Source organism: Conger conger, chromosome 12 (assembly GCF_963514075.1).
Source record: "Conger conger chromosome 12, fConCon1.1, whole genome shotgun sequence".
In the NCBI taxonomy this organism is placed as follows: Eukaryota; Metazoa; Chordata; class Actinopteri; order Anguilliformes; family Congridae; genus Conger; species Conger conger.
This window is the reverse complement of record NC_083771.1, coordinates 36,205,901-36,229,151: the sequence shown is the minus strand read 5'-3', so window position 1 is coordinate 36,229,151 and position 23,251 is coordinate 36,205,901. Positions and strand designations below refer to the sequence as shown.

Sequence of the window (23,251 nt, the reverse complement as noted above, 5' to 3'; positions counted from 1 at the left end):
CTTAGTGGATAGGCTACAGCAGTAGAAGTAAATATGTACTGCATGGTGAGTGTACATAATTTGGTGGCTGTAAGGTTGCAAATGGCTCATTTTAAAAATGTTGATGCAAAAATGTTCATCAAAAGCTATTTTGAAGCTGTATTCATTTTCAGTGAGGGAGAAATGCATTATAAAACAAGAGGTGGTAAAATAGTATACATTTTCATTGTACAAATCAAGGATTTCTCACAATTTCTTTGTTTGTCTTTGTTGTCTGTTTCTTTTACCTATCTCCAAACCTTTTGCTATTCATGAGAAATGTTTCCCCAAGTTAATGCGCACATGAAAAGATGAGAAACGGAAATGTTTTGATTGGTATACTACATTCTGGTTGTAGCAAATTGATTTGTTTATTCGCATCCCTGCTTTTAAAGACAGTGCCACATAATTGTGCCTCAGTTTTTTTGATGAGGATTTTTTTTGTTTTTCAGCATTCCAAACCTATTCCTGAACCTATCAATCTTAATGAAAGAGTTTTCTCTGTAAAGGTTTGAAAGGGTGACATGGCTCAGGCAGTAAGAGCAGTCGTCTGGCAGTCGGAGGGTTGCCGGTTCGATCCCCCGCCCAGGCTGTGTCGAAGTGTCTCTGAGCAAGACACCTGACCCCCAAATGCTCCTGACGAGCTGGTCGGCGCCTTGCATGGCAGCCAATCGCCGTGTGTGAGTGTGTGTAAGAATGGGTGAATGAGAAGCATCAATTGTACAGCGCTTTGGATAAAGGTGCTATATAAATTCCAACCATTTACCATTTTTACCATTTTTGTGTATTGTTGTACACTAAACTCCACCAAACCCAACAGTGAAAGTGGAAGTGCCAAGAATGGGAATAAAAAGTGTGGCATAATGGCTGGCAATAATTTGTGCATGGTCTTCAGGAAAGTCAAGAACTCAATCTCCAACTCATCCTGTACATCATCCTGTACAGAGATAAAGTACTTATTTAGATAATCGTCACTTTTACACATTTCCACCTTAGTCACAAATGCAAGCCAAATATATCATTTATATTTTGTCATTTAAATTAAATCTAAACCAGTCAATAAAACCGAACCTCCTGTACAGTGCAGTCCATACGTATTTGGACAGTAGTACAATTATTGTTCTTTTGGCTCTGTACTCCAGCTCTTTGGATTTGAAATGAAACAATGAATATGAGGTGAGGGTGTGTACATCCACATCAGGTGACCTATGTAGGAATTACTTTTTATATATAATCCCCCATTTTACGGGAGCAAAAGTTATTGAGCATCTCAGCTGTTTCTGATTTGCCTGGTGTATTCAATAGCTTCCTTAGTGCAGGTATAAGATAGTATAGTGCAGTATCTACTCTTGATTTTATGCTTTTGATTGCCTTTGGAGTCTGTTATTGGCATTTGTCAACATGAGGACCAGCATTCTGCAATTGAAAGTCAACAAGACCATTATGAGGCTGAGAAATAAGAAGAAAAAAAGAGAAACAGGCCAAACAAAAGACTTGCCGAAACAAACTGTTTGGAACATCATTAAGAAGAAAGACAGCACTTGTGTATGTTTGGGATCATTGCCTTGCTCTGGGATGAAGCGCCATCCAATGAGTTTGGAGGCATTTGATTGAACTTGAGCAGATAATATGCTTCTGGACACAGTTCATTTTGCTGCTGCTCAGCAGTTACATTGTCAATGAAGGAAAGTGAGCCAGCGCACAGCACCCCCACCACCATGTTTAACAGATGAGGGAGGGGAGCGGGGGGGGCTTTGATTTTTGGCTATAATATGATATAAGTCAGTCTTGGTCTCATCTAGCCACAAAAGGCTGGGACCAGACAATGAGACAACAGACAGAGTAGGCCATGTGTCAATCAGGTTTTTATGTGAAGCGTTCCTTTTGCTTCATCCTGCCGCTTTAGAAACTACTACTTTAGTACTACTCTTCAAAACAAAGTGTTGCTGCTTCTCATTCCCCTTAAGACAGTGTCTGGTCTGATGAGTTACAGATCTTGAGAAAGCCTTGTGCCATCCTTTGAAATCAGCTCTTCTGTCATGTGTATACAGTGTTTGAACTCTGTTCTTTTTGACAGTAATAGACAGAGAAAAAGCAAGACAAGGCTGGAAGTATAAACAAATTTGGCAATCCTTTTCTGAAATTAAAAACTCTTTTCTATAATGCAGTGCCTGTCTGGTTATTTGTCAGCATTTTGACCCAGATTCAGACTAGCTGCAGTGTGGTTTGTGCTTAAATTTAAACAGCCGCATTATACACAACTGCTTTGTTTTCTCAAAACTTGCACAACAAAGATAAATGTGAAGGAATATACACTTGCTTTCCTTGCTTTCTCACAGCTATGAACAATTGCATATGGTTGCTTGATGTAATCTGGGGCTTAGTGTCAGTGCATCTTTTGGGATAACCTTGAAGATTTTAAACGACAGTCTGGCATGTCTGTGAGAGGGTGATACTGTTTTCCCAATACATTTTGGTTTTTGGTATAAATCCAAGCGGATGTGTTGATTCTGCCAGTGTTGCCTCTGGCTATTTTAAACAGCATTTCAGAGACAGAGATTATCTCTCCAAAAACAGAAATGTTCTAGTTGTCAATGCTCATGAGGTGGGGAGCTTTCCAAAACCATTCATGTAGCTGCAGAGCTGTATTTATATTAACTATCTTTTTGGTGAAGCATTGACTTTACCACAGTTTCCATTTAGACCTGTATCTCTTCAACCTGGTGTCACAACCTGTCTGTACCTATTTAAGTCAGCCTTAAAAACAAGCCTTTTGTTAAAGGTACAATAGGTAATTTCGGACTCCTAACGGTCAAGAGAGGAATTGCAGCAACAAACAAGCTCAAACCACAACACTATTTATCCAACCCCTTCTCTGTGAACACGCTGACGTTGAAATGCCATTGGCTATGGCAATTAGAACCAATTTCCCACCAATGAGCTTGAATTATTGTACTGCTATACTATGTTTTGGTACAGAGTGCCGGTCCGTCAATGGTATATTTTGAAACTGAAATTTAAGGACTATAAACACAGGCAGAGGATGGGTCAACATGTCAGTGAGCCTTTTTCAATGATAGGAAGGGATTCACAGTGGTCTTCTAACAATGATTCAACACAAAATTGAGCAGCAAATGCCCATGTGTGCCTTGAGCAGTAGGGACATTATCTGTAAGACTCAGCATATAAGTCATTGATGTAAATGTAGGACATTTTGCAGTGTAAGTAAACCACAAATTACAGTAAAATATATGTATATATACATACATCTAGATTGGCTTGAAATAGACACCGGTAATCTCAAGCTATTGATAACAATTTTGAAATGTTTTGAAGAACATTTTTTTGATAATGGTACTTCACAAACTTCATAAACATAATGAGGCATATGCAAGCATATTACAGATACAGTGTTCTGCGTTCGGTATATAGACAAGACACTTCAAAATACTTTGATTGTCATAGACCAACCTGAATTATTAAATTAAATTATAATGTGACAAGTTTTTTTTTTTTTGTTCATTTTATGCAATTTATTACAAAAAAGAACACATACAAAAAGGATAATGTACAAGCCTTGAAATAAAATAAAAAACAGAACAGTTTGGGTTTAGCGATGCAATTCTTTAAAATCATTATTATTAGTAGAAGTAATAAATAAGGTACAAAATCCACCAAAAGTGAATCTAAAATTTTACACATTATACACGGGTCTAGTTCTTCATCATCATTAGCGTCATCATCATTATCATAATCCATTAATGCACTATTGCTTTAATATTAATGATAAATATTTCTATTTTTCCTATAAAATATCCTATATTGTAAAACATTGCGCAGTACAGCAAAACAGCAGTATCTCGTACAAAGGGCAAAAGAATGAGGGCCTCCCTTTCACTGGCATCTGTTCCTTTATTTTTCAAAAGCAAGCAGCAGCAAATAATCATCCGTAATATTCTTTGTATATTTGCAATTCTTTAAAAAAAAAATCATATATTTATACATTATCGTGTATATATTTAAACCTGAGAAAGACATGCATTTATATAGGTTGTGCTTTAAGGTATACTGTTTTGTCCTGGTTTTCCACAATGAGATAATACTATGGCAAACAATCTGGCGGTTTCTAGAGCAAGAGAGGATGTGGAGCTAGCGGAAGTGGAGGTTGTGAGTCACAGAGATATAGAGAGAAAGAGAGAGGTTTGCGCTGTGCAGATGAGGAGGAGACACCGATAAAACAGCCTTAAGGATGAGCCCCATGGGCTCAGTCTCTTCTAGTTACACGCCTCACTGTTTTTGGTGCACTGGGTTTATGATTAGCTTCGAATCCAGGTTTTGATTGACTTGGCAGTCAACATGTTTCTTTTTCATTGTTTTGAATAGGTTTTGGTTTACATAAAGCAAGCAGAGGCTGCATGTGATGGCATCATCCAAGATGTTTTGAAAAAGAAAGCTTTCCTGGTCTGCCCGAGGTGGATGCATGTGTCAAGCATGTGATACAGGACCCTGAGGGAGTCATAGGTTCTGGATAAGTGCCCAGCACATATCATGTCCCCCAGCAATGAAGCCTCTCTTTGGCTGGAGGTCACACCTGGCATCCACAGCCTCACAGACTGGAGGAAATAGGTCATAATGACTTAGTGGCAAGATATGAGCTACAATTTGTCACAGAAGGAAGCAGCATCATTGTGGATACATCGAGAGAAGAAAAATGTAAAATAAAATGTAAAAAATAGGGCGGGTGGGGTTTGGGGTGAACAAAACCCACCCCGCTACAGACATTACATTTTATTTTACGATTTTTACTATTGTTTTACCATGTCATTTGCCCGAAAGAACAGTTAGCTTTTTGAGGTGCCTGCATAGTGATTCAACATCACTATAGTAGGTAAAAATGGCAAAAAGCAGACATACAGTAAAAGTGACTAGACTGCAGTGGATTGAAAATTGGCAAGTGAGCACAGTACAATTTAAATGTATGTGTAACATTGTTCATTTAGTTTGCTAAATTAAATTTGGCAGAGTCATGCAAATCTCATCACTGGACAATACTTTACCAATGAGACAATTTTCATCCATTTCAAATCAGGACTTAATGTGCTTGACCAGAAAAGTCAGTTTGGCCCAGCATTATGAAAATCCTCTTGCCACTGAAGTTGAGGCACTTAAGAGATGGTCACATTTAATATGGTTCCTTCTACAATGGAGCACAAGAGGTCACAAAATAATAATGTGATTGAAAAAAGGAAAGAGTGAGTGAGAGAAAGAGTTAGCAGAGATGGAAGATAGATGTAGATAGAGAGCACATTTTAGAATAATCGCATTATGCCAGTGAGAGGGTAGCCATGTTGAACTAAGAGTGCAAAACAGGAAATAACACGTACTAAAACCATTTCCACTCTATTGCAGGTTGTCCACTAGTTCACAGCATAGGGGATCATAGAAATTGCATTTAATGGAATGTAACCAAGATTGACAGCACCACATAAATACACTTTTCATCACACAACCCAGATCAGGTAAATTAAAACATGAAATTTTTTGCCTTTTTTTATGTGTTTGTGTTTGTCAGTTTTCTAAAAAATACAACTGCATGCAAAGCATTCCCATATAACAATGCAAAATGAGGTAATAGTTTTTTAATCATTTTTGTGTTATTTCTAAATAAATAAATTATGATTCAAATTGCAAAAGAAAAACTATTAAAAAATTAAATACGTACCCACAATATCTACAGTTAGTAATAAATTATGATTGTTAAATACTTAAGGCATTTCAACTCACAACACCCTGTGTAAACTATCAAAAATTCCCATAGAAAACTCCACAAAGGAGGAGGCAGGTCCTTTTCTCTTTATATCATCAGACACGACTGTAGTGGTGTTTGTAGGTCATGAAAAGCTGGTGGGTTTGGAACATTTCACGCCACCTATAAGGTTTACAGACCAGTATGGGAGAATCCCGAAGAAAACAGCATCTCCACCATGCAAGTCACAAGTATGACCTCTGAAATTTCTCTTATCTTTCAAAAATAATTGCTCTTCCCAGATAATAATTTAATGTGAGCGCAGTATCAACTACAGTAAATCACTTTGAAAATGATGGACAACAGAGCTATGCCCTGTTTTAGTGCAATTACATGGCAAAGTTGCAATTTTTACAAATGTTTTTTGTCTGTTTGTTTTTCTGGCAGCATCATACAAAAGTATTCTATGTATTATCTTGTGTAACAAGGATAGTACAGGGGACCTTACAGGTTTGATATTTCCGGCCTAAAAGGAGGCTAAACAAATGCTACATTCCTCCTACCAAGTTCATCATGATCAGGCATGGCTTTACTGTGCTGTTTGCTTGGGGAAGATCTCCGACAGGGACAGAGGGTCACAGACAGTACTTTCATCCAAGGTTTCCCTGGAATGAATTGCAATAAAAGCTACTGGGCGCAGATGTATTAGCAGAGGCACACATACCCTTACAACAAAATCATATTGAGGCAAATTAAGACTATAGTGCAGTTACACAAAAAGCACACTCAAAAATCAGTGATAAATAGAATAGCAGCGTCATCACAGCTATTTCTTCAAATTGGTTTCAAGTGAACATGGAGTTGCTTCACCAGCTTCATGCTCAGTTTGACTTGACAGACAGACAGACAGACAGACAGACAGACAGGGAACAATACGTACAAGGTGACCAATAGATACATCAACAATCTCATAGCTAAATGCAGCAAACACACAAATGAGAGACATTGTTTGGTTTTCTCAAACAAATGGCTTCTTTGTTCCCAATCGTGTCTCTTTAAGTGACCTGCGCCCACACCTTCCTACTGTCTGTGCGCGATATAAAGAGAGAACTGCTTCCATCACAGAACATTCTACATTGTTTTTCTAGCAATACAGCATAGCAACCACGGGGGAGATCTGGTACACCAAGACACAAGTTACACACTAGCTCATCATTCTCTCAAAACACTGGATGGTTTTTTCATATCTATTGAAACCAACAGAAAGGAAAAGAAGAAAAGAGGTTGTTGCTATATCTATCACATGTGCTTGTTCTTTAGGCAATAAGGTATACGTCACAAGAGGGTTCCACCAGCGGTCACTGAAATGACAAGATGAGAACACGCTACTTCATGTCAGTGATAGCCATTTACATCGTGCTTGTTTTTAAAAAAAGGTTTTGTTGATTTGTTACTTTGAGAAAGAAAGTCACATTGCTCAGATAACTAAGTCATGCACAGACAACCCCTCTTCATTTCACGCGGACGAAACAGCCCAAGCCAACATCGAAACATGCATTTGAGGGCACTGCTCCACAACGTAGAGGCGCTGAAAGGGAACGTAGCAAATTCACGTAACCCGGACGACTGCCCTTCTGTCGCCACTAATGTGTACATGTGGTATGTCTCCAAAGAAACCCTATTCCCTCAGCTTTGTGTGCAATAGGGGGTCAAGGCCAGTGTTTGTCTGGTTCATTTTTGTATGTATTTGGCTTTTTGTACTTACTCATTGGTAAGCACCAGTAAGCACTCTGACACACCATAAACTACTCCAATGCCCTCGCCCTGATCACATTCTCATCTCGACGTCAGACACATCACTTCTTCCTTCTTCGGTGATTTGGCATCCACTTTCACTCCCGTCCTGAGTTTCTGCCATCCAATACTACTGCGTTGAAGTAGTCCTTGTGTAAAAATACCTGTGCTCACGAGAACATGGTGTGTATCCCATAACACCACCAGGCTTAAGCTAATACAATATTGCAGTAAGTAGTAGCTGTATGGAATCTGAGAACCCAGGGTAATCCCCACCCCACGTCCATAAAACAGAAGCTTTGAAATGCAAAACCATTTTTTTTCTTGCGACACTATAGCTACGTTTGCTCTGTAGGCAAAGATGGCGACCAGCCTTTTTTTTTTTTTCTGACAAGAGATGTCGAGGGAGGGGGGAGGTGTAAGTGCAAGTCCTTATCAGAATAAGGACTGCATGATGTGGATGTTTTTGCGTAGTACCTTCTTCATGAAATGGCTTTAAGAAAACATGTGCTACTCACCCTATTGGGGGGAGGGATAAACAAGTTCCCTCAAAACACGTCTTCCTGCCCCCCTGTTAACAGCATCAGAATATACGTTCCATTTCCCTTGGTCAATCAAAAAGGCTTCTTTTATATTTTTTTTGTTTCAATTTGGACGAGTGAGTGTCCTTCCTCCCCGCCCTACTGCAGTTATCTTGGGTTGGCTCAGAAGGCAGGGTCAGAAGTAATGAAGACTGGAAACATTTGGCAATGTGCCTGAGGAGGGGGGAGGAAGGACAGGGCCAGGATCCGAGGAGAGGAGACCTCAGCTGTCAGGCGTCAGCTGGGTCTCAATGTCCACCCGGCAGATGGGACACTTCCTGCTGGTGGCCAGCCATTGGTCCACACATGCCTGGTGGAAGAGGTGCATGCAGGGTAATCTCCTAGAGTGAGAGAGAGAGAGAGAGAAAGACTTGTGAATGATGCACACCCTCACATACGCAGTCGCAATATCACAACGTATCTTGCAATTATGTCATTGTCTACTCTTTAGGCATCATGACTTTATGACAACATGTCTTCTACCTTTGTTCCATTCACAGTTGTTGGGAGACATTTATCATCGTACATCATGTATCACTCATACTGAATTTGCCCGAGACCTCTATTTTAACCACTGTATACAATAGAACATTAAAAATGAGGGAAGACATTTAAGGAAAACTGAGACTTGAAGGTCAATGAAGGTCAAACAGTTAAACAGTTTTCTGCATACACAGGATTCATTTTATTGGAGCGCTACATTTCTTCCTCTCACGAAAGTCATTTTGTCCAGAGAAAAACGGAAGGGATTTCTTTCCCATTTTCCTTGCTCTGCAATGCCAGCCCAGCTATTTCCAGCCCCTCCCCCAAATCAGACCAAGCACATCTAAGACGGCCACATGCTGAGCACAACGACAGCTGGGAGGGGCGGGACATGGAACCTGATGATCACACGGGGGCGATTGGCCAGCTGGTGTTCCTTTGTCAGTTTGAGCTCAGTGCCATATTCCCCACCCTGTCAGCAGTGCCGCATGCCCAAGTGTGTAGTACCTCACCTGGAGTGGCCTCACCTGACAGTAGCACACCTTAGGTCCCAGCTCAGAAATACATACATCGAAAAATATTGTGTTGATAATGATTGGGCTGCATTAATTATCCAAACTGGCTCACTTCAGCTGGATGGAATGCATTCAATTATAGTATGTTTATTTATTTTTTTAATTTGTTTTCGGATTTGTCCCTTTTTCTCCAAATTTGGTAGCCAATTGTAGCCCGTCTGATTCAATTAGAGCTAGTATTAGATACACCGCCCAGACCCCGTCCCTCGGCGGCCCTGAAGGAGAACGACACGCCTTCTTCAAGCCGTCACGACTCGTGCTCGTGACCGTGATTCCGAGGCGCTCAAGGTGCTTTAATGTGCAGCGATCTACTAACCCTGCCAAGTCCCTCCCTCTGGAGCAGCGAGCCAATTATGCTGCTCCACGTGAGCCGGCCAAACTTGGCTTTTGGCAGGACCAAGAATCGAACCCCAGTCCTCGGTGTGCAACTGCAGTAAACTGCAACCGCAAGTCTGCTGCGTCTTAGCCTGTTGCGCCACCGCGGCCCAATTATAGTATGTTAATATAATCAATGTGTTTAATATTGTTTTTCAAAATGACACTTTGCTTTGACTGTTATGATCAATTTTTGTATTTCTGCTGCACAGGAGTAGCATTGTGAATGAATTACCTGACATCCTCTCCATCTTCCAGCATGGACAGACAGATTGTGCATTTCTCATCCATGTCCGACTCTTCCTCATCCATGGCTATTTTCAGCTCCTGGGGTCTTCTCTGTGGAACAGTGCAGAAGCATTGATTGGAAATCCCTTTAGAGTTTGTGGCGGTATCTTAAATGTCATCACATTAAATCTTGTGTTAGAGATCTGAGAACTGAACTTTCTGTATGAAAACCAAATATACAACAGGGAGGTGTTCAGTAGTTGCTAGACTGCAGTTGGGTGATGTCATTCAGTGTAATTCTCACATCAGAGGTGGAAAGGTTTGGACCAAGCACACCCTCCTCAGTGTGTAAAATAGTAACTGCCTTTGAAAGATGCTGTACGTATGATAGTTGCAGCTCAACATCTATCCATCATGTTTTTAATTAAATAAAGAGGAAGACAGAGATAGATGGATATATATTGCAAATCACTGAGGGCAGCCTTTAACCAGTTTTAGAATTTGTGAAGGACAGAGGATGAATCCTTGTCTCCCGTACAGAAACCTGATGTCTAGGTCACCAGCAGACACACTCATGTTGCTCATAATGAGGGACTTCTGTGTGTGATGTAAATTAACTTGTCTCTGTTCATTAAGATGAAAGAGGACAGCAATGTGCCTTGGCCCAACCCTCGATTGCTTCTTGCAGAACTGAAACATAATCTCAGTCTCTTTCTCCTCCCCGCTCCCCCTCTCTCAGACAGACAGACAGACAGACACACACACACACACACACACACACACACATTGTCTATTTTCAATAAATCAAACTGTTTGTCTGTCTGTCCATGGTATTTGTGTTCTTTCCTCTCTTTATTATTAAGGTTTCCATTGCCCTTCTTAGTCATCATGTTTCCTCAAATTGGAGGCTGGATCAGTGAAAGAAAGCTTTATTCCCTGCTCGCTCAGTGAACACGGATGCGGAAGAGCTCTTTGATCAGGGGCAGGTTCACGCTTCTTTCAGTAACCTTTTGATTAGCCTGCCTCAAGGAAGCACATCATCTTTATTATCTCTCCACAGTCACAAGGGTCCTGAGGCTGCAGTGTTTCATCACTTCCTTTCAAGCACAGCACCCAGAAATCTCACTGCCAACCTCTGCCTGACAGCCTTTCAAATGATGGGAAAACAGCAATTTGAGCTGATTGAGATTCTCCTGCACAAGTTGAAAGATTTATGCTGAGAATATGAAATGGCTGTAGATGCAGTGATGAAAAGGACCTTTAATGTTGTCTGTGCCCAAGGTCTGCATGAGGGCCACTTCCTAAAATGTGAGCTCTTGCCCCTGAGAAGGAGCAGCGTTCACATCAGTGTCTGGGGTTGCGCTATTTATTATACAACCATAATCATCAATACTTAAAACATAATCATTTTGTCAAAATGTCTGTACCCTCCAATAATGATGTTGCACAGGCTCAATTTCAATCTGGATGTCAAGTCGAAAGGTGATTACTATTTTGGAGGCTAATCACTGAGTACCAATACTCTTATTCAGTAGAATAAATGGTATGAAAGAGTCTGGACACAGGACTGTTATAGAGCATCTTTGTTTTGGTCCAGAGGCAAGATTGATGAATCACAGTTGCTCCTTTCTGTGATGTGAATCGCTGGACCGCTGCCAGTCAAACGCGTAAGCCTTTTCAGCATTTCCAACATGCGAGTCATACTCTACGCTCCGGACCACAAATTGCATTTTGTTGAAAGAGTGGGGAGTGGGTGTTGCACCATACCGCACAGTAATAAGGATGACATGCTGTGACCTCAGGATAGATAGGCTGCATCAAACGCACTGCAGCTATTTAGGGAAGCCATTTCCTTCTACAACGCTTATTTATAAATATCTGCGGGCATGCCAGAATATAAATGATTATAATGACGTGCGAACACGCTGAGCGTTGATGTTGAGGGTAGCCTCACAAGCCCGTGGAAGTGGGGCCTCACCTTCTTGTACTTGTGGGGGAAGGTGAACCTCTCGATTGTGGTCTGGACGGCTCCTCGGTTCACGCTTCCTAGCCTGTCCTCTAGCTGCAGCAGCTCCTGCACCCCCACCCATCCCAGGGAAAGGGAGGAAAGCAACATTCTACATGTTAACATCGACGGATGTCTGCAGGAAAGCTGTCAGCATGCCATGCGTTCTGGGACAGACACACGCAGCGTTTAATGATTATTCTACTTAGACCCCATGTGTACGTACAGTAATTGCCATGTCTTCCATTAACACATGGGAGGGGCCCTAGCCACATAACATCAGGGCCACCTGGTGATTTTAAATTAGAAAACCTTTTGTGTGTAGGTCCAGTTTTCCAACAACTATACTAATTTGCTATATTATTTAACTTTTGTCTTTTTTTATGCCGATGTAAAGCACTTTGAATTACCTTTGTACACAAAATGTGCTATATAAATAAACTTGCCTTGCCTTGCCTTACTTTGCCTCTAGCACATTTGCTGAGGTTGTAATATGTGTCATAATTAACAACACCAAGGCCATAATAATGTGGGCAGAGGAAATTGTGCAGTCTGCCAGCACTTCAACTTCACTTCATTTTGTCCCTACACAGCAAACCGCTCCAGCTCCTTTGAGGAGACAGTGATTTAAATTCCCTCCTTCAGCCTCTGCCAAGGTGATGCACACGTTATCAGCATTTTCAATTTATGCCTTTATTTCTCTCAGTGCAATTTGGTGCCGATAATTCCTTGCACAAAATTCAGTCAACATGCACCTTATGTTTAAAACCGGGAGAAGGCTTTTCTTTCAATCCAGATTAGCATGAACTCCACGCCACCCACACCTACACCACATCCTAGCTTGCTTCGGCTGTATGACTGACATGCTGTATCTCTGAGCTGCCAAGGAAAGTCATGCATTTCAAGATCCATTTGTAGTGAAGGCTTGAAAATGTTTGATAAGGCAGCTTGTCATATGTTGGCTCTCAGCTCCTGTCGTTCCGTGAGTTTATAAAGGGGACGCATGACGAATGGAGCTTAGCAGCCAAACAAACCTCTTAATTAACCTAAATTCAAAGTGCAAATTTCAGGCAAGTTTTCAGTGCATTTGATTGAGGGCTAAAAAAGACCACACTGCTTACAGCTCCCCATAATCCTTAATTTAGCGTTGGTGGAAGATGGAAGCAGACAGGCAGAGGTGAGAGGAGACAGAACTCTAACCTACCTCGTAACTCTCTCGCACTGCAGACGCATGGCGTGAAGGGTTTAGGCCTTGCAGTGCCAGAAGATGCAATTGAGGATATGGGTAGTTTCTGATCTCGTGGACAACCTGTGACAAAGAAAGCGTTGTTTAATTTTAGTAATCAGACTTATAGCACACTGTATGCAGCATAATGCTACTCAAATATTGTCTTAAAAGAAAAAGAAAATGGCATTGGATTAAGATTTGGACTAATTTAAAAATTATGCAAAAAAATTCACTTTAATTATTGCAGCAATATTGTTATTTGACATATCTATTTTTCATATGACACTGCTGAACTGTTGGCTTCCTTTTGAAGATTGCACTTTGTCCTACTTCTCACTGTTCATTGCTTTATTTTCTTTTGAAATTTGCTTTGAAATATTAGCTTAGTTTCTATTGCAAAATCTAGACGCAGACAGAAATGACAAAACAATTATAAAAACACAAAGCTCACCACTTGTGCTGAGGAGGTGTTTCTGGGAAAGTGGTGCATTCTGGGAGATGCCAGGTAATGCTGATAGTGTTGCGGGAGCTGCTGGACTTGATACTGATGATGAGACAGGCCCGCGTCCACGCTCAGATCCCTGCGGAGGGCACAGGACAGGTTTAAAGCTTTCGCCGCTGAAGCAGAGGCACACAGGAGAGCACATCCACCACAGTCTGCCTGACAGGTGGGGCCTGTCACACGCTCCACTGGGAGAAGTTACCGGAACAGAGGGGTCTTAAAACACATGCTCTCTACATTTGACATTGAGTGGTCAAACGCAGTACATTTGAATTGTAACAGTTGTATAATGCTGTTCAAGGCAAGAAGCGCAAGCTTAAAAATACAAACCATATACAACAATTTCTGCATGAGCTCCAGCCTAAAAATCAATAAATAATTTATCTGTATGGCCAGTTCTGCTTCTCCAGTTCCCTTAATAAGTGAATCATCATACAATTTTACATGACATTTAACAGAGCATTAACTCTTCTTATCTTACTTATTCCTTATTCGAATGAATAAACACCAGTTTACAACTGACCAATCAGTGCCTTCCGCCAGGTAGCGGGGCTGCTGTGTGATTGGCTGAGGGACATGCATGGAGGGGGCGTAATCGAAGCCGGACCGTAGCCGTGGAGGGTGCAGGGGAACTCTCTCTTGGGTGCGTCTGTGCAGAAGGAGTAGAAGAGGTATATAAAAACACATCATTTTTTAAACAAATCAATCATTCGAAATAACACACTGAACAGTATAAGCAGGACAAATACCGAATGGAATATGATTACTGAGTTGACCTTCTTAAGATGGGATCAATGGGATTTGTTGAGGCTTACTGTATATTATTTGTTTACCTCGAGTATTATTTATGAATCTGCTATGTTTTAACATAAACTATAGATTATTATTAATGTTGTTCATTATATGCATCCTTTTTTCTCAAATTTTATTAAGGGTGCCAATAATTCTGGAGCCCACTGTATGTATGTGCACTATGCGCGTATGCATTCAGCACACTATTCATGTGTGTGACTGCGTTGCGGCTTTGGCGAAAGGCAGAGCTGTATGTACATATAGTATTCATGTGCGTGACTGCTGTGTTGTGGCTTTGGTGAAAGGCAGAGCTGCTGGTACCTGGAGTGTGGAAGAATCCGCCGGTGCTGAGCCTCCAGGAGCTGCTGTTGGATGAGGTATTGCTGGTGTAAGGCCTGAGGTAGGAAGGGGGGTCCTGGGACATCCTGGAACTGCGGGGTGGGCAGGGGAGCGAGGGGTTGATGGAGCTGCGTGGCGTGCTGGTGTGCGGGGGGCAGGTGGGCGCTCATGCCGGGCTGGGGCTGGCCCGGGTGGGGGAGGGGGAAATCAGGTGACATCTGGGCCTGGGGGCCCAGGTGGAGGTGCCGGCAGGAGGTAGCATGGCTGTGCTGATGCCTGTTGAAATGTGCCCCTAGAACAACGAGCAACAAGAAAGCATTCAAATATGTGAAAAACAGCACCTTACATTTTAAACTATTCTTATGGATCCAGAAGCTGTATATGTCTTAACCTGCACCCAGTATAACTGTGACCCCCCACCCCCTGTCATTTTATAACCAGTCTAACAGCTCTTTTTTTCATAAACTATAATATCCCTATTCACTCACTTAGCTGCATGTTTCCACACATGGTGTCTATAAATACCTGGTGTGTGCAGTGTGCTTGTGCTCATATATGATTTGTATGATACATGGTATTTATGTGCATGGGCAGCAGCCTGTGTGCTGACTACTGCTGTTCGTGCGCCACATTCAGGCCCTGGTGTCAGCTTCTCACCTCTATCGGAATCAGAAACCCCATGAGCGGACACCATGTGCCGCTCGGTGTGTATTTAAAGCTAGCCCAGTCGACGGGATGGACGTGCAGGAGCAGCTGACATGGGGTCTGGAGAAGTTGCCTGCACCCCCACCAGCATAGCTTTAAATCTGTAGATTGACAGCGGTGTGCGTCTCCAAGATGTGTGGCAAATGTATTTTTGGGTCGACGCATATCAGCGGTGAAGGCACCGTGAATGCCACGTATTTTGGGCTATAGCTATTGTTCAAGGCAATAAAAAGGCATTCAGGCGACAATATGTGGCTGAGTGTAGGAAGGTCAAATTATGCTTGTTTCTCTCTTTTCATCAAGAAAGGTGAATGCTTCCAACATGTCTGGGAAGTTGACCGTGTTGTTCTTCCAATAGCTAGGAATAGCATAATCTCCTCCCCCTCTTGAAAAAACACATGTAACATAGCCTATTTACCTCAGAAGGACTGCAATTCAAATAAAGATATTTGTATTTTTATTGCAGTCCCCAAGAACACTATATTCAAAGCCTTTACAAGCCTTGCTTGGTTCTATCAGGCAAAGCTGTGGGTCCGTCTCTCATTATAAGTGCTGTCTCTTTTTGATATCTCTCATTAGCTACTGATGTTTTAAGCAAACATCATCTATTTCATGAAACCTGAGGAAAAACAGCATCTTTACTGGCTGTTATTTTGATTGCGACTCTAAAGAGTGCGAGCCAAGCTGAACAATGGAGGGAAACTCAAAGGCCTGAGATGGAAGCTGCAGAAGATGCAGGAGTGGCTTGATATAAAGAGAGGCCTTGATTCTGTCTGACCCAATGAGTTTTATTTGTGGTATTCAATGGAGGGGAGATGCTCAATAGCTTTGCAAATGTTTTGTTTGACTGTCATGTTTGTGAGTCACGTGTCTCTGGGATAAATAAATTGGTAGAAACCAGTAAACTGTTCTGCATTGTAACACTGGCTGAATTTGCCTGAAAATAAAGGCAATTTACTATTGTTTTTTTAAAGCCTACACAGCACTATGTTTGAAGAGAAATGGTAATTTCCCACATTTGCATCGTTGAAATTCTTTGTGAGAATATATCGTTTAATATATACATACTGTGGATGCAGAGTGGAAACATTTTGTCTATTTGGGGTTGGTTTTTCCAATATACTCAATGTCAGTGTCTGCAGTGGGGGATTTCACAAACAAAGGGTAAACATCGACTTGACACATAAACCTCCAGCCCCACCCTGAGCGAACTGCTGATAACAGCTCAGTGTTGATATACTGCTGGAGAATGCTCTCTTCTCCCATATAAAGGGGAGTGAATGCAAAGCATTTACGTTTGGCATCTTATAAATTTTCCTTTAAATTAGGCGACTGACAGCACACTTACATTACTTAGGAGTAGACAACAAGGTTAAAATAAAGGCAAAGTTTGTGAATTTGAGATTTTGGAAACGAAGCATTGAATCATGTAGTCATTTTGCAAGTGCCTCTCCCGTTTATCTCTGGAAACTCTGGGTAATTGAAGGGTAAAGCTTCCTTTAATGTGCCTATTCAGCAATACAGCACACAGCCCCAGTCAAACAATCAATAGCTATTACTGCCGCTGGCCGAGGAGACAAGAGCTGCTTCTCCAGCAGCACTCCGTTCAGCTCTCCAGCTGTTTGTGCTCACAGCATCAAAAACAGCCATACGGCACTGCGACACAAATCAAAAAAGGGCTGGGTGCTCTCGTTATTCCTCTTTAGGAGTGTGTGCCAGAGTACAAATGACGATCACAATTTTTTCCATCTTTCACATTGTACATGTCGTCTATAATGCTGGGTTTATACCTATGCTTTTAATAAAAACGATATAAATATTGTATCTATTATACTGGGTAAATCATTTTTATTGAAAGGAAACAAATTTAATTCACCCTTCAAACCTTAGGTATGCTGGCCGGACTACCTCTTTATCCTGCCGCCCATACGTACAGTGGCCATGTAAAATTTGGTCAGAATAAAAATGTTGAATGTTGTGATGTTGAGCACACTCCTCTGCTGGCCCCTCAGAAGAAGTATTTCTACAAAGGTATGCATGGATGTTTTATATATTCCTGAACATTTGTCTTGTGTATCACTCGGTCTGTTTTCACGCAAATCCAATCAAACCAGTGCTTCTTACAACAGAGAGCACATAAATGGCACAGCTTCAATGAAAATAAACAAGAAAAGAGATGGTATACTACCACAACTTAGGACAATTGTGTGTACCATCCTCATTACATGTAGCCTGATTAATTGCATGACTCTAGATGCATTTAGCCACTCAGTGCAGATAACTGTGGTTTACTTTAATTGTTTATTGTGACAGTGTCTCAGTAAAAAGTGACAATTGTCTTCTGGTTTAAGTACATCTGTATAATAATTATAATGTAAACACACTGGATCATCATGCTGTCAAGATGACCACCATCGCAGAGGGAGAACATTGCCTAGAATCATGCAGTCAGCTTAGAAATTCAGCAGAATCTGCTACTTTACCTTGGTAGTTGTGTCAGCCATGAATGTGACAGTTTTGCAATGCATTTCTCTTTTCATGTGCATCACTTGCCAATATAGGCATTATGATCGCTAATCTCATGTAGTCCATCGTGTTCTTGATCCACATGCATTTCAAACTATGACGGTCTCTGTGCAGAATATGTAGCCAAACTGAGTCAAATATTCATTGAAATTTGGAGCCACAGTCATCACATTAACCAAATTGTCCCTAAAGCATGGTCCTCTACATGAATACACACATATCTTAGTGGCTAAATTTCTTGACTGGGACCCAGAAGGTTGGTGGTTCAAACTCCAGTGTAACCACAATAAGATTTGTGCAGCTGTGGGCCCTTGAGCAAGGCCCTTAACCCCACATTTCTCCAGAGGGGATTGCTCCCTGCTTAGTCAAATCAACTGTATGTTGCTTTGGATAAAAGTGTCAGCTAAATAATTGTAATGTAATAAAAACATTGTATTATTGAAGCAAATTCAACCAATTGTAAGGTCGTGGGCAGCCATTTTGTGTGAAAGCTTTGATTGTCTTGAATCAGCCACACCCAAGATTACACATCTATGGTATAGTAATGCACAAAAGGGTTGACCTTGTACAGTGTGTGCTGTTTGTGTTTATGTCCTCAGGGGTCACGGTGGCCTGCAGCTACAGTTAAGCTGGCATGTGTTTGGCTCAGACTCTTATTTACGAGTCTGGGCCAGTTTTTCTGCTGCCACTCAAACTGGATGTAGAGGATTAAAAGCACTGCAGAGGTTCACAGAGGACAGATATTTTCATTTATGAAGCCATGGATTTATTTGCCTGTTTTGAACAATGCCAAAGGCTTGCTTCATGTGGTTTACATTAGATAGGGGGGTGACTATGGCTGACTATGGAGCCAGGCTACAATTTATGAAATGATCACATAAACTAATTTGAGTAAAATTACTTCAGACAGGAAATCCTCATGTTAAATGGTTATTAAATAAAAATACATTATTTCTCCTTCTACCTTTCGTGACTAATACACATAATCATGCCTTGATCATATGACATAGCGTGGCTTGTTGGTAATAAAGCTGGCCATGGAACAGTACAAAGATTCTTGCTTGGAAGCCAGGCAGGCCAGACAAGCAGGGAGTGGGAGGATAAAAATAACTTTTAAAGAGAAAGAACCAGTGTCGTAATTAATTCAAACTAGCTATCTAATGAGCACATAGCATTGCATTTCCTCTGTTCATAAACAAACAGAAAAGCAATCTAAAGTGCTTATATATGTATATTTCTATGTACATCACATATTAGGCTTTCTTTATATCGATTGTGTTTGTGTATTGTTTGCACCCATAGCATAAGCTGATGACAGTATGTACATGGTTAGAAATTGATAACTAATTCATTCAAGGATACTGAATAAATCGACTATATTTTAGGACAAAAAATCAATAACAAATAATGGTAGTGCAAAATATCCACCTATTGACACCTAATTTGATGATAAAGGAGAAACATCTGACAGAGTCAATATACACAGCCCACTCTACTTTGATACTGCTATCTTTATAAAACATATTGCGCACTAAGCCATGTTTTATATATGCAACGTGCAGTAGGTAAAGGTTTCACTGCATTAGTAGCAAAGGTCAAAGAATGATTGTAAAATAAAAACATTGCCAGTTAAATACAGGCAGTTCGATTACAATCATCTGAACACTATTCAGGGACTCAATGCATGACACAAAACACTTCTTCATTCATAAAATAACATAATATAAATAAATAAATATAAATAAAATGAATACTTCAGACACTGCAACTGTTGCAGCCATTGACATAAATATGACTAGTCAATGCGAAACATCTTGTTTTTGTTTTGTTTTTAAATTTTATTTAATTGGATACGCCTTTTGTTTGGAATTTCCTGAAAGCACAACATATTTAGCAAAAACACTGAACTTATTTCACATAGGCACAGATGAAAAAATACGTTTGAGATTATGCACAAAGACATCATCAGCTTCGTAAAACCCCAACAGAATCTATGCCATACCACAACCCTAACAGCGTGTTACTCCAGTTACTCCAGTAAATGCTCACTAGTCTAATGAGTGAAATAACAACAGGTACACTTTGCAAGTGTAACAGGAAGCCTACAGTATTTCTCTGCTCTTGCTTTCTGGCATCACATTGGTTCTGTATCACACTACCGGGAGACAGAATTTCCTCCACTTCCAGTCCAACGCATCACTCATCGCAGCCTCAATACTCCAGAGGACACCAAATAAGGCAACAGGAAGATACAGCTGCACCATATTCCCATCACACTAAAACATTACCTCCGCCTGTCTGTGAGTCCAGATAAGTCAACACAAGCAAACCGGGAGGTAAATTAGGATATGCCTCAAACCTTTAAAAAGAGAGAGACCAACTGATGGCCAACTGATGTTGCGAAGTGTATGCTACATAATTTAAGTATGAGATTTGTTTTCCATTCCTCATTCAACACATGTGGAATTTGAAGAAATAATTATGGCGTATGGCTTATTATATAATCATTTGGACCAGAGGGGACAATTATACAATGGATGCATCTTAATTGCATATTTATATTGCTGCAAGTTTACAGTAGAAGAACAACATTTGAGATTCATAGCTAAAATAATTACTTGTTAATATGAGGGATAAATGGATTTTGCATGCTGTTATTTTTAATTGCTATCATTATCATTATTTTCCGTTCTTGTGATAAATATTTGCAATATCATTTATTTTATTTTTTTACTGATAAAATGACAGTAAAGCAATGATAGTAGGCTATATCATAGGTAAAGGTAAAATTGCTCCAAATGGTCATTAGCCACCTTGCTTTTGTATAAGGAGCAAAATGATATTGGATTCAACTTCTTTAATTACTAGGTTTTCAACATGTAAGTGAATATACCTCATCAAACTTTCCATGTACAATGTTAAACATTCAAGGTCTTAGGCCTCTAATTTAATTCAAGTCATTATTTTCACATATTAGATAGCAGTCAGTATCACTGAAGCAGAAAATTAAATGGGGAGCTATAATTTGTCATTAGACCATAATAAAACGCACTGCCTCCCTGTACAAGGAGAAAATGTGTTAATAATGAATAAATCAGATGCAAATGTAATACAACTCTCCTTTTGATAAGAGATACACTCTAAATATTTAATGAGTCCACATTCTTGTCTCTTAATACTGGCTCAGTCATGGTGCTTTTTGCAAGCACATAAGAAACCATGGCTATCCTCTCTATAGTTTCTCATTTGTGATGTACATGTGCTTGTACATTTGCGAAAAGACAAGGTGTGTAAATGATCAGTGCTGATGACAATGTATTATAGTGAGTGTGGAGATCTTGCTTTGTCCTAAACGCATTGTATGATTGTGACAGCGACTACTGATGTTTTCCTTGAGTGAACATGTGGAGTCTCTCCTCCCTCATTGGTTACAGGATGTCTTATTCTCCTTCATACAAACACTCAGTGAGCACTTTATTAGGGAGACCTGTACACCAGCTTGTAAATGCAAATATTTAATCAGCCAATCATGTGGCAACAATAAAAGCATGCAGATATGGTCAAGAGGTTCAGCTGTTTTTCAGAACAAATGTCAGAATGGGGAAGAAATGTGATCTAAGTGCCTTTGACCATGGGATGATTGTTGGTGCCAGACAGGGTGGTTTGAGTCTCTCAGAGGTCAGAGGAGAGGTCAGACTGGTCGAAGCTGACAGTAATGGAGATAACCATGCATCAAATGATATGCAGAAGAGCATCTCTGAAAAACCTCTAAGTGGATAGGCTACACCAGCAGAAGACTTAATAAGTCTAAAAAATAAGTGCTCAGTGAGTATATATTCTAACTGTTTCATAACTGTCAGAAAGCAGTTCATGCTGGCACCGTATCATGCAGTTTATTTCTCCTGAGCCAGTACTAGAGGAATTCTGTTTAAATACTGCACAGTTCTATATAGCTACTCACCCAATCACAGCCTTGGGAAATGCAATTACATTTTTAGATGTTAAACATCACCCAAAACTGTGTTATGAGGAAATGATACTCAATTTACATGTGCATGTGTTTTTCATGAACTCCTCCAATTGTATTCTGGGGATATTGCTTCTGGAAATGTGTCTTTTATGATAGATGCAAATGCAGAAGATCCAGATATCATGACAGGCAAGCTCTGCTATTTCACACTCCTTTTATCTCATGAGAAATGTGTGCACAGTTCTGATCTCCCTCCTGATACACAGGACAGCTGTGTTTGCTGTAGGTATTCACTTTTGTCTGAGTCGTCAGTTGAATTGATAGAGTTGCAATCCAATCTAATATATGACGAGAGAATTCAAGCCAATAAACTGCAGTGGTAGTAAACTGCTGCCAAAGACCTACTACAAATTATGCTCATTCCCATCACATCTGTATGAGAATATTCTACTGTTGTAATGTGTGGTTATTTGCATTACTGCCATCTTCCTGTCAGCTTTGACCAGTCTGGCCATTCTCCTCTGATGTCTCTCATTAACAAGGTGTTTCTGTCTGCGGAACTGCTGCTCACTGGATTCTTTTTTGTTTTTTGCACCATTCTTTGCCAGCTCTAGAGACTACTGTGTGTGAAAATCCCAGGAGATCAGCTGATTCTGAGATACGCAAGCCCTGTCTACCATCAACAATCATTCCACGGTCAAAGTCACAACAATCACATTTTTTTTGGTAACATGCACTGATAGTGTATCAAAGTGCATTTTTTAAATGGAAAGTGCAACATACAATACAAAATATAATAATAATTATTTTATCATTGAGCATGTTTTTGTAAAGTTTTTAAAAGTTTTTGTAAAATGCATGAATGAATGTGCATTACTACAACAAGGATATACCACAGTGAAGCAAAAAATGGCAGCTTTATGCCTATGAAAGATGATAGAAAGTAGCATTAATTCAAGTAAATGACCAGCATTGTTGTCAATGTGTTTCCCTAAATGGACAGCTGTAAAGCTACATTTGGCCTGAACTAAAACTGTCTACTAAATCATGCAGCATAATTAGTGATTTTTGTGCATGCTTCTCCTTGAATAGATGTGAGTAAATATTTAAATTCCCAAATGTATCAGATATGTCAGGATGACTGTAAAAGAGAAGGAAAATATGGAGGAATCCAGTCATTTCCCCTTGTGAATATAAGACTGTATGGTTTAAACAACTAAGAACTGACTTGATATGTAGTTACTGCATCAAGCCTTCAGCCTTACTGCATTCAGTCTTATACACACACACACATGGTTGGATGCCACTGAAGGAGAATAAATGGAAGACCAGTTTGTTTTAAGTAGGGTTGGTCCTCACTGTTTTCCTTTGCATAGTGAATATG

General features: G+C 40.4%; 1 protein-coding gene across 1 annotated transcript in view; it reads right to left on the bottom strand.

Moving 5' to 3' along the window:
- Positions 1-3,541: 3,541 nt before the first annotated feature.
- The window catches only part of LOC133141577 (E3 ubiquitin-protein ligase ARK2C-like), a 30,749-nt gene continuing 11,039 nt past the window's right edge, over positions 3,542-23,251 (bottom strand). The window contains 7 exon segments of the mRNA XM_061262143.1: positions 3,542-8,480; positions 9,808-9,911; positions 11,779-11,874; positions 13,010-13,114; positions 13,485-13,614; positions 14,059-14,184; positions 14,649-14,958. Of these exon segments, the coding sequence (XP_061118127.1) occupies positions 8,363-8,480; positions 9,808-9,911; positions 11,779-11,874; positions 13,010-13,114; positions 13,485-13,614; positions 14,059-14,184; positions 14,649-14,958 (989 nt within the window). The 3' untranslated portion in view covers positions 3,542-8,362.